Source organism: Planococcus citri, chromosome 2 (assembly GCF_950023065.1).
Source record: "Planococcus citri chromosome 2, ihPlaCitr1.1, whole genome shotgun sequence".
Lineage (NCBI taxonomy): Eukaryota > Metazoa > Arthropoda > Insecta > Hemiptera > Pseudococcidae > Planococcus > Planococcus citri.
The window spans coordinates 62,843,907-62,856,130 of NC_088678.1; the positions used below are offsets into that span (position 1 = coordinate 62,843,907).

At 35.1% G+C, this 12,224-nt stretch overlaps 1 protein-coding gene across 6 annotated transcripts in view; it reads right to left on the reverse strand.

Moving 5' to 3' along the window:
- The window catches only part of cno (canoe), a 199,279-nt gene that overhangs the window by 161,775 nt on the left and 25,280 nt on the right, over window positions 1-12,224 (reverse strand). For all 6 annotated transcript variants that reach the window (XM_065352083.1, XM_065352085.1, XM_065352081.1 and 3 more), the window contains exon 2: window positions 10,430-10,591. In XM_065352083.1, coding sequence (XP_065208155.1) covers window positions 10,430-10,549 — 120 coding nt within the window. In that variant the 5' untranslated portion in view covers window positions 10,550-10,591. The remainder of the gene's footprint in view (window positions 1-10,429; window positions 10,592-12,224) is intronic.

Genomic DNA, 12,224 nt, shown 5'->3' on the forward strand with positions numbered 1-12,224 from the left:
ATTGAAAGAATTCAAGAAAATGTGATAAAAATTGACAAAAGGTCATCAGAATTTCAAAAAATTGTTATAACTATAACATCATAAAAATTGTTCAAATGTCATTTCAAAAAATTCAAACTCCTTAGAACATGCTGAAATCGAAAATTTTTGAATTAGACCGAAAGAGCAATTATAAAAATTCATGATGACCAACCAAAATTTCAAATGCTAAAGTGTATTTTTCGATTTTTGATGAATTTTTAAAAATCAAATTCTAGCTAAAAATGAGAAAAAAAATTAAAATTTTACCCAATTAATTTAGAAAGCTGAAATTTGAAATATACCCTATTTTTGATCCACCAAACTGATTGGAAAGGGTTTGAAACCATTTTGAGCAGTTCTGGAGCCTCCAGCAGTTTTTTGAAATTTGAAATTTCCACAAAATTTCATCAAATGGATTTGGAAAGCCAAAATTTACTCTACACAGTACGTGCTAAAGTTGATTCGGACAGATTTTGTGGTATTTTTTGAAAAAGATAAATGTCAAAAAATTCGCTGGAGGCTTCATAACGGCCAGGATTGAAATCGCCTGCAGTCCACTTCGTAATAATGTCAAAAATAAAGGGTAAACTGAGAATTTCATCTTTCTACCTCAAACGGAGCAGGAAAGACAATTTTTCAAATTTTCAAACAAGTATAAATGAAATCGATGGACAAAAATATGTTCCAGACTGGAATACACAGATTTTGAAAAAAATAACGGATGCCTTATGGGCCATGAAGGTTCAAAAAGTAGCTGGAAGCTTCAAAACGACTCGAAATCCATCTGCAGTCGACTTCATACCGAATTGAAATTAGTTTGCGGAATGAATTTTGACCTTTCAACTGTATTTGATAAAATTTCGTGGAACTATCAAGTTTCAAAAAACAGCTGGAAGCTTCAAAATGACTCAAACCCACCAGCAGTCGACTTAATATTGTGTTTGAGTTGGAGAACAAAGTAAATTTCAGATTTCCAACTTCATTCGAGGAAATTTTGTGAAAATTTAAAGTTTCAAAAATCTACTGGAGGCTCCAGAACTGCTCAAAAACAGTTTGAAACCGTTTCCAATCGATTTGGCAGATCGAAAATAGGGGGTATAACCCAAATTTCAGCTTTCTAGGTAAATGGCCACCATCTTTTTTTTGGGAAGTTGGCTTTAAAATATTCCTTAGGATGTCATCTCTGAAAAAAAGTTGTCCCAGAGGATTAGGGGGGGGAGGCGGTTCAATTATTTCTATTTTCATACGCCGGATTAATAATACAAATCATTTAGCTGATGTAATGAAAACCTCTAAAAATGAACTGAAAATCGTTCAAAAACATCAAAAATGGTAAAAAAAAATGGAAAAATTGTTTCGAAAACAATTTATAATCAATTATTATTTTTATTCAACGGTGATTAACAAAATCTCAAAATAAAAAAGCAGGACTATTAGCAGGTCAAACACTTTACAATTCTGGAGGAAGGGGTAAAATCTCACATTTTAATTTTTCGATTTTTTTGAACCTTTTTCCGGCATTCCAAGTTTTTAGGTGGGGAGGGAGGGGGAGGCGAATCAAAAATACCTCTACTATTTCAATTTTTGTTTTTGACGAATTCCGCACCAATTCGTGCCGAAAGTGAAGTCGATTCCAATCCAGCCCCCCTCCCCGGACGATCTAGTAAAATAACCACCATTATTTCTTACCAAACTTTTTACTAAGAGTAGAAGCCGTCAATGAGGCTCGAATCTTCTAAATCGCAAATTCGCAACAACTTTACTTCAAAGTTCAAAAATCTGCACACCACCCACTGCTCGAGGTACCTCACCATCAAACACACAGAACGCAATTCAGCAAACGGTATCGTCATCCATACCAGTCCATAATTGCAAACCCGAGTACCTCCATCGGCATACAGCTTTTGTCTCTGCGCTTGTCGCGTTACTTCCGTTGAATTTTACCTATGGACGTACATATAGTACCAGCAAGCACCTTTCTTCACGCTTCGAGAACAGAGGAATTTTAAAAACCGATCCACAAACAGAGCTGTGTGTTTGGCCGGAAATCATACCGGTGGCTCAGCGATGACCATTATGCCATTTTACACATACATAGGGTACTAGAAGCTCGCTCGAGTACGATAAATGGTCACCTCGCTCTTCAGCTCCGGAATAAGTTGAAACAATTCAGCACACGAAGTTTCTGCGCTGATTGCGATTTTCTAATTGGTTCAATTGACCCTTCAGTGACTCTTTGTAAATGAAGTGACGATAGAAATAGCGCAGATGAGACGCAATTCGCAGTTCTTTGATTTCGAACATACACAGACTAATATGTACCTTGCGTCCAGGATCAACTTTTGCATGGTGGATTTCTTCTCCAATATCGAAGTCGTCTTCAGCCGAGTTCTTTGGCCCGCATCATGGTCGTTTATAACGTGTGACAAATCCAATAAGAATTTAATTTAAAGTGCTCGATTTCATGCAAACATACATCTCTGCCCCCACTACAGCGCGTAGAGAGGAAAAACTAGTTGATCTTCGTCGTTGTCGTCATCACGATCATCATCACTATCATCGTCAGCTCATTTACGCAGTAAGAGTACGACCAATATTTCAAATAGGCTCGATCTAATGCTCGTACATACATATGTAGTAGTTCGTAACAAGTAATATAGTAATTTTTACTCGCGTACTTATTTCAACAGCAACGTGTTACAAAGCAGGTTTTTTGGTGCGTTTTGTCTCGCTACTCTTTTTACTTCTATCACTCTGCACAGATTCTGTGAACCCATCTCTCCAAGATCATCGTCGCGATCTATAACTCTGGTATCTTTGGATCTCGACTCTCGCTCGAGCTGGATACTCGTAGTATGTTTGTAAATACTCGTCAGACTCGTACCCCCGACCGCAGCAAAACCGGATCAGCGTCTTGGACCGCAGATCGCTGATCAGCGGCAAAACGCTATACGACGTAAGAACTCCGCGAGTACATTACGACGACGACTCAATCTTACTGAATGAAATTCAAAACTCGATAGACGACTTTTCTAACATCCTTTATGTATGTTTGGTACTCCTCGACAATCTTCGCTCTGCATGCGATAATATGTACAGTGAATCATACGACGCTACGTAACGTGTTTCTTACCTCCTCCTCCTTCTTCTAGTTCAAATCACTTTTCACGTCGCGTTTGTTGACTTCTTTTCCTCGGCTCGTCTGTATAGTCTTTGTATGCATGTGTTTCTTCTTTTTCGCAACCGAGCGATACATTATCCCAAAATTTAAAAGAAGATTAACCGCTACTGAAGTAGGTCTGTGCAACTAAAAGTACCTATAGATATGTAGCTGGATACATATAAGATAATTTGATTGGCTTGACAGAACGATACGTACTGTACGTATTTTAAAATGTCAGATTGTCAAACAAAATGTTTACCTACTATTTTGAAGGGTATCGCCAGAGATTATACGACTGAGTACGACGATGCCACGATTTCGAAATCATACCAACGTGTAATAGAAGAAGACATAAAAACGTCAAAATCTTGCAACACAAAGTCATTTTTTCTTCCTCTCTCTTCGATGAAAATATCTTCAATACATAATTTGACAGATTTACGACGAATTACTAGAATAATAATGCTACAATACTTCCCCCTCTACAATCTCCGTCTGTATTTATAAATGAAATATTTCTGGATGGAACTGAAAACTGAGCTCAAATCGAGGTCAAAAATATCGAATTTAAGACGAAAAAAAATATCTTTTTACGAAAATGAATTTCCAGATGAATAACTTCGGCCATAATCAGGATACAATAACGTTATCAGTCACTGAAAACTGAACGATTGTGTTTAAAAATAAAACACGTGACTTCCATGATAATGCCAGATGACTTATTCTGTAATTAAATGAATGAATAGGTCGCGATAAGAAAACATGCATCATGGATAGGTAAGGTACGGTAGGAAGTACTCGTACTCATAAATACCTGAACAATTAGTCATACAACTTTCATAGATCACCATTCAACGTGTAAAATATAATAAATGATAACGAAAGATAAAAATGTTCGCAATAAACTACAAATTCTACGAAAATACAATTTTTGAAAACTTGATTTTTTTAAAAAACTGTACCTTCGAAAAAAATACTAATAAAAAGAACACTGATAGAGAAAGGCAGGAAACATGGAATTGAAAAATAAAAAATGGCCAGAAGAAAGGCAGAAGGTAGTGAAAATTGGACTAATGATACCGTATATTGAAGGGGCCATAATCAACATAAGACTTCATTCATTTTTTTCACAAATTATGACAAGGTCAATGACCTTCAAGAAAAAGGTCGATGCAATTTTGATAAGAGCTGAGCACCAAATTTAATCAAAAAAAAAAAAAAAAAAAAAACAAGCTATCTATCACCAATTTGTCATTTACTAGTTTATGGTGCTTTATTAAAAAAATGCATAAAATATCGCGAAAATAAAAATTGCGCTGATAAACTACACAAAAAAGAACATTATGACGTAAAACGTAAAAACACTTAAAAAATTGTGAAACTTGCCAAAATTTAGCGAACATTGCGAAAAATATATCTCGTTAAAACCTCCTCAAAACACAAATCAATGCAATAAAAACACTAAAAATCAACAAAAAAAGACAAAATTGTAGTAAAATTTCCAAAAATGCACGAAAAAAATGATAAAATCAGTAAAAAATAGTAAAAACGTTCAAAATAGCATTGAAACTCTTAAAAATTAGAAAATACGACGAAATTCAAATAAAAGTACGAGTCCCGATCACACCATTTTTTGGCACCAGACAGTTATCTACTCGACCACTCTTAAAATGTTGCAATAAATGGGGATCCGGGGGTTTCCAAAGTTGTGAATTTAAAAAAAAAATTAGGAACCACTGAGTATTATTTTCAAAAACTTGTATAGCGTAAAATACCTGTTTGAAAGACCTCCGTCCTCCAACCATCCTACAAAATTTTGAGCCAAATAAAATTTTCCGCGGGTACTCTCAGAAATCCAATTTTTCAATTTTTCGTAATTTCGATATTTTGAGAACCCCTGGAAAACGAGAAACCTGCGATTTGCCCCTAACGCAACGTTTTAAAAATTAAGCATCAAGCTCCCTCAATATTCGTAATTTTCAACCCTTTTTCAAACCCCCCACCCACTTTGGGGACCCCTAAAAAAGGAAATTATGCATATTTTTTCAAACAAATTGAAGAATTTTTACATTTGAAAAACACTAACAAATGCTCGATAGTTTTTCATTTGATTTTTTCTGTAAATTTCATAATTACTGAGATTTTACTTCGTTGAAAATTTGAAATCGTGAAAACGTGACGTCAAAAATTAGCCAAAAATCGATTAAAAAAAGCGTTAAAACTATAAAAATGGAGTAAAAACAATAATTGGAATGAATTAAAAACACTTAAAAATATACGAAACTGCAGCAAAATTCATCAAAAATCCACGAAGGAGTAGTTAAACTGGCCATGCTATCTGACGGAATTTTTTTTTTTTTTGAAAAAAATCACTTTTCACTACTTTTTTCCAACCAAATTTTTAGAAAGCCCTCGACTCGACCCCCCCCCTCTTTATACACAAAAAATAACAGAGCCGAATTTTTCACAGGAAATTTAAAAAAAAAAAAAAAAAAAAAACGAAATTGGGAGAAAATTAAGAATAATATTTCTTACTTACAAAGTATTTTTTAATTTCATCAAAAATAAACTTTTTTCAATAATTTGAAGTTATTGTTTTTTGATTCGAGTTAGAATTTTTTAATTTTTTTACTACCTTTTTGACTAAATTCACTACTTTTACTAGGTACCTGTTAGATACCCTGACAGCATAAAAATGATGTAAAATATTCAATGAAATATTAAAATTACTGAAAGTTGGCAATTAAAGAGGAAACTTCAATAAAATTTGTAAAAATACATGAAAAAGAGCTGAAACTGCGTGAAAACGACGTAAAAATATATGTATTTGAAAAAAATTAAATAAAAAGGCTTTAAATGACCAAAAAACGACGAAATTACAGTAAAATTTCGCAGAAATGTATGAAAAAAAGTTAACGATTTACTACGTCATTCAATCAACTTTTGTATTATTGGATCTAATATATTGTGTATTTCCAAAAATTCATCATTCTAAATAATATTTCAACCTTTACGTTCAATTCTGCGATAAAATGGCTATATTTGTACACTATCTAAAATTTCTCCTGAATTCCTGATTTTTATTTTGTCCTCACAATCCGAGCCAAATATTCGGAGACCTTCTCACATGTGCAACTACCATCTACCTTCAATACCGACCTACCCTCTTTTTAACGCAATTTCTCTTCCAAATCAACACAACATTCACCCTAAATAATAACTCATTTCACTCAACATACTCGTACATCACAGCTACGTCACCGATACGACAGCACCAACGACACCATGTGCACAGCACACACCAACAATTCACCTGTTCACTGGTAGTGGCTGACGCTGGCAAGTTGCACGCTGCGCTATGCTGCATGCTGTATGGAGTCGACGGGCTCGCGAAAAAATATGCGTGTGAGAACGCGGCCGAGCTCAATGGAATGCGAACACGAAAAATGTAAAACACTCTTCAATGAGAGTACCATCATCGAGAGCCATCGAGTACTTGTACAGAGTACATGAAAGAGAAAGAGGGGCACGATGATGCGTTGTGTTAGGTTGATGGGTCGGTCGTTGACAATCTCGTACTAACGCAGCATCCATCCTTCGCGTGAATACGCCGAATAAAAAAATAAAATAAAATACTACCTTTGACAAAAAAAAAAAAAAACACGCATTATCTCCACGTACATACAAGTATCTCCCTCCTCATACATTCTGCTGCTGTAGTTAGTGACCGATCGAGAAAAAAGTACATACCATTGAATACAACTTATTACATCGTATACTAGAGTACATGAAATATGTCTATAGAATGATTTTTTTTGCTGTGCAGAGGTAGTTCGACCAGACTGCTTGATTGCTACTGTAGGTCTAGGTACATATCGGAGTGTCGAATGAATTGCAAATATCTGCAGCACATTTTCCCGCGTTCATCGATTATTATTCTATCGATACATAAACTTTCCATACTCCATAGTCCACACAGCTTCACACCATAATAAAGCAATGCTGCTAATTGGTACGTATAAGTACATGTAACAGGTTTATCTAGGTAAGTCATACACATCTACGTAATTTTTTATCTCCTCTAGATACCTGTAAAGGAATTCGTTAATGAGGAAGGAAACCGGACATGTGACCAATGTTGACGTAATCGTCACCATACACAGAGTAACGGATTTTATTCACCACATGACCATATCTTTGTAAAAAAAAAAAGAAGGGTTCAAAGTTCATCTCATGTTGTGAAAGATAATACGAAATCTACAATATTATTAGCTGAAAGACATCCCTAAATCTGTTATCGACATTCTTGGATACATTTCTACTCGTAGATTTCAATTGGTATTTGGTATCACACAAATAAGTACTTAGAGTAGAAACTACGGAATTGGTTTCGATGAGTTATCAACCAAGTTCAAGATAGTCCAATTTTTGAGGGTGTGGTGTTCATCGAGATGGTAGGCTAATTGAAAAACATCTTTCAGCATGTGGAGAGTGTTCAAATTTTAGATTCGAGATTTTTTGATTAAATTCCAACGTTTCCTTATTGGAAGAATGCATTTTTATAAATGTTTCAATATTTTTTGAGGAGAAAGGGAAGAGGGAGGGAGAAAAAAAAGGAGGGACAGGGGTCAACTTTTGTCATTTTCAAAAAAAAAAAAAATTAAACAAAGGGCAAACAATTATTTAGATTTTATTTTTGAAATTCTTTTTTAGATGGAAAAAAATAAAAAAATAAAAATTAAAAGTTGAAAATTTATGAAAAATTTTAAAAATTGGATTTTGAAATGGAAAAAATGGGACTTTTTTGGGATTTTGCCAAAAAAGCAAGAAGTAAGGCTGATGGGTTAAAGACGATTTAAAAAAAATTAGCCTTGAATAATTTTTTTTGCTCCTTTTTCTCCTCATTGGGTTACATTATTTTTGATGTTTGCAAAATTTTACTCGAATTTTGAGGTACTTTGTCAACTTTTAACCATATTACACGCAGTTATTGCCAACTTCAACTCAATTTTACAAAAATTTCATCAATTTCTTGCTGAATTTGTCAAACTTACAGCAAGTATTTGGTCATTTTCAGCAACTTTCAAGCCTATTTTTACAATAATTTTTCTACGTGTAATTTTTGCAACATTTCATTCAATTCTGACAATATTTCACGAATTTTCAGAATTCTTTATAATTTGTTTGATATTAGAATATTTTTGCAATTGTACACATTTTCAAGTATTTTTCAAAAGGTTTGCCGAATTGTGCTGATTTTTCATCAATTATAGTAATTTTTAATAATTGAGAAGTCAATTTGACAAATTTTATAATGCTTCACACAATTTTCGGAAATCTTCACGTAACTTTGAAAATATTTGATCAAAATTTGGAAATTTTTTAACAAGTTTCATCCAAATTTTTAAAGCAATGGTTGTAAAGTTTTTTTTGTTTTTTTTTACATTTTTTGAAACTGGGCGTGTATAATTGCCATGATTGTTATGCCCAGTTTCAAGGGGTCACAAAGTTTTGAATTTTCACTAAAATTCCATCAAATTTTTTTTTGGTAATTTTTAGCAGTTTTTGTACCAATTGGACAGTTTTTCTGAGACATTTCATCTAGTTTTTTTGGCAAAATGTTTAACGATTTGTTCGGTACTTTTTTGAATATTTTTGCTCAATTTTCACATTGCTTCATAAATTTTCAGTTATTTATTCAATCAATTTTTAATAATCTGGGTGACTTTTGCAAAATTTTACTCAACTCAAATTTCGAAACATATTCATCAAGTTTCAGTCGTTCTCAAGTTTTTATAAATTCTATGTCATTCTAACAAATTTTAACAATGTTTTAAGCGCAATTTTTGCAAAATTTCACATACATTTTCGGCAACTTTCAGATGATTTATACGCCAGTTTAACTGTTTTTATGACACTTCATGTGACTTTTCCGCTATTCATTCCATTTCGAAATCGTTAATATTATTTCAATCAATTTTTCGCAATTTTCAACAAATTATCCTTTTTTCAAATTAGAGCATTTTGATGATATTTTACCCAATTTTTTCGACGGTTCATTAATCGTTACCTCATTTCAGTCATTTTCATGACATTTTAACAAATTTTCAAGCAATTTTCGTAAAATTTTATTCAATTAAGTATGCTGATTTTTCATCAATTCAAGGTAATCTTCAATAACCGATAGCCGGGAGGGGGGGGTGAAACTAATAATTTTATTTTTATTATACTCATTTCACACAATTTTGGCAAATTATCATTCAATTTTTAAAATATTTTATTCCTTTTTTTAGTGATTTTCAACTATTTTAGCGATTCAATGCAAAATTTTACCCAAATTATTTGAATTTCCAATTTTTGTATTTTAGTTTCAGTTCGTTTCATTTTCCAGCTTCAGTTTCAGTTTATTTTTCAATTATTTTCAACTGTTTTTCCGCTCGTAAAATATTCCAACAACACGTTTTTCCATTTTCAAAAATGTTTCGTAGACCACGATTTGCTAAAAAAAAAAAAACTTCCAACCCCAATTTGAGTCAAAAACCGCATTTTTTCAACTTATCTATAGCACATCGATCGTCAAGTTATCCAACTTTTATATTTCTACGCATTATCACAAAATCCTTGTAATCCCCTCTTCTCTGCTATCGTACATATTTCAAATTTATCAATCAAAACAATACACGAATAAATAATAGAACAACGATCCATAATCAAGGTAGCAGCTAATGCCGAAGAGAGGAAGAATAGACGATGACGAGATGGGAAGAGAAAAGGGAAAGCTTTCTCTCCTCTCCAAGGCTTACCCACGAACAAAAAAAGTTCAAATTTAATCAGGCGTGCACCTAAACGACGATCAAATTATCTATCATCGCATCATCTATACCTAGTACAAATACAAACAGGTATCGGTATTTAGGTACCTCGTTCGTACTTGTGCAGCATAATGCGCATTATACACAACAATAACAATAATACGAGCCAAGCTCCACCATAGTGCTATGTACTACGAGTATCACAAACATCAATGGTGATAGCGTCCAAGAGGACCTAATTACCAGCCCTAGCAAACTGATTGAGAGTGAGGTGTGCGGCAAGGCAAGGTACACGTGGTATTTTCAGGCAGCCACCACCCATCATTGCATCAAGTTATCAGCTCAGCAGTGAATATCAATGTACCTCGTACGTACATGAAAATCAGAGTCACTCGCAACCGATAAATTAAATTACCACCTTTAGTCAGCTTACCTCGTTCGGTTCGGATAATTCGAAGAGATCCAATCGATTGGCATTCCACTGCTGTATGACGCTGCGTAAAGCCTCCCTTTCTTCGTTACGCTTCATCACCATAGCCATTTCCGGATTCATTTTACGCGGCCGCCTTTGGACACCAACGGCAGCTTCGGTGCGCTACAGGGTACCAAACAGAAAGAAAAAAACAGAAAAAATTACTCATCAGTTGACACCATCTACGATCTCTACATTGTACATGTACATCTACATACATAAACAATTATTATCGCGTATTATGTTCTTTATATAATTTTTCAATAAGCTTCACACCTTGCACACGTTGGTATACGCCATCATGGCACGATACCATTAACACCGAGCAGGAGCAACTCCTCGATTGTGCATCGTTCCCGTTAATCGACTTAATTCAATTAAAAAATCTAACGGGTTAGCTGCGTGAGTATGTGTCTCTTTCTTTCTACCTCCCTCCTTGCAGGAATACCACAGCCCGAAAATTCCTTCGCGGATCTCTTCTCTCTGTACTACCTTGCTATAACTTAATAATCTATACAGCGAATAATTCGTCGATTCCTCCGCCATCCTCGTCCTCGTCATCATCATCGACATCATCGTAGAAAGAATGATGATGACGAATCTGAGCGCGTGCGCTGTTCGACCTTCCAGCACGCGCCTCTTCCGAGTCCTCCCAGCTAACGAGAGAGGTTTTATTACAACTTTACCTTGTTTTTGTTGCTGTTGTTGTTATTATGGTATCCATTCTATACTCTAGCTTGGTTAATCCAATTCTCATTCCGTTAAGAAGCCTTCTCTATGTAATGAAAATATTTCTCGAATACATGGCTCGGACAACACGTCGCTCGTCAGCTTAAAAAGCGGCACGATTACGATACGGTTGAAGCTCCCTGCCATCCTCCCTCCCCCTAGTGCTGTCCGACCCAACCTTTCATACCAACTCGTAATCGCGTAGCACTAATTGAATTACAATCTGGGCGAAAAATTCCGCGTATGTGTCTCACCACACATTTCTTCCTTCTCAAAGTCCAAAAAAAAGACCAATGCTCTCTGCAACGTACAATATCAACAATGTCCAAAGGAATGAAATTGTCTCACCATCTCATCGTATATAAACGTCATCACGTACCTACAAATAAAAATATACGATTCTTTTCCTCAACTGTAGAGCAGTCGCAGATCACGCCATGGGTTCATTTCATTGACACCGACACGCACATTCCAACCTCTCCTCAGCTGTTTACCTGGCTTCTGTATTTTTTTGCTCGGTTCGCAGAAAAAATACGAGACATTATCGCGTATGTCATCGAATTGGCGATACCACAACAGAAAGGTAGGGCAAGCAGGTAAGGGGTTCGAGTATGGGTTTTGGTACTTGTACATAGCATATAGCATATTATTCGAGGGCGACGTAGTGTCGTTGGTACCACGCCTCTAATAAATCTCCAGTTCAATTAGCTCGTCGTCGTTGTCTTTATACTCACTCGTACATATTACACGTAGGTACGTCCAGGTACGTCGTATTTATAGGTATATACTCGTACTCTTCAATTCCACGAGCAGAAAAACACTCCTCTGTGTCCTCTGTCTTTTCCTTCGGTCGACTACGTCGTTGAATTATCGTCGTCCCCTTAACCTCTCACTCTCTCATTCCATTTTTTTTTCGTAGTAAATACGCGCTCAAGAATAATTTTTACGTCGTTATTGCCGAATAATTTCACTCGTGCACTCGAGAAGCAGTTTCACGACTCTCGAGTACGTTCTTGGCGATGGAAAA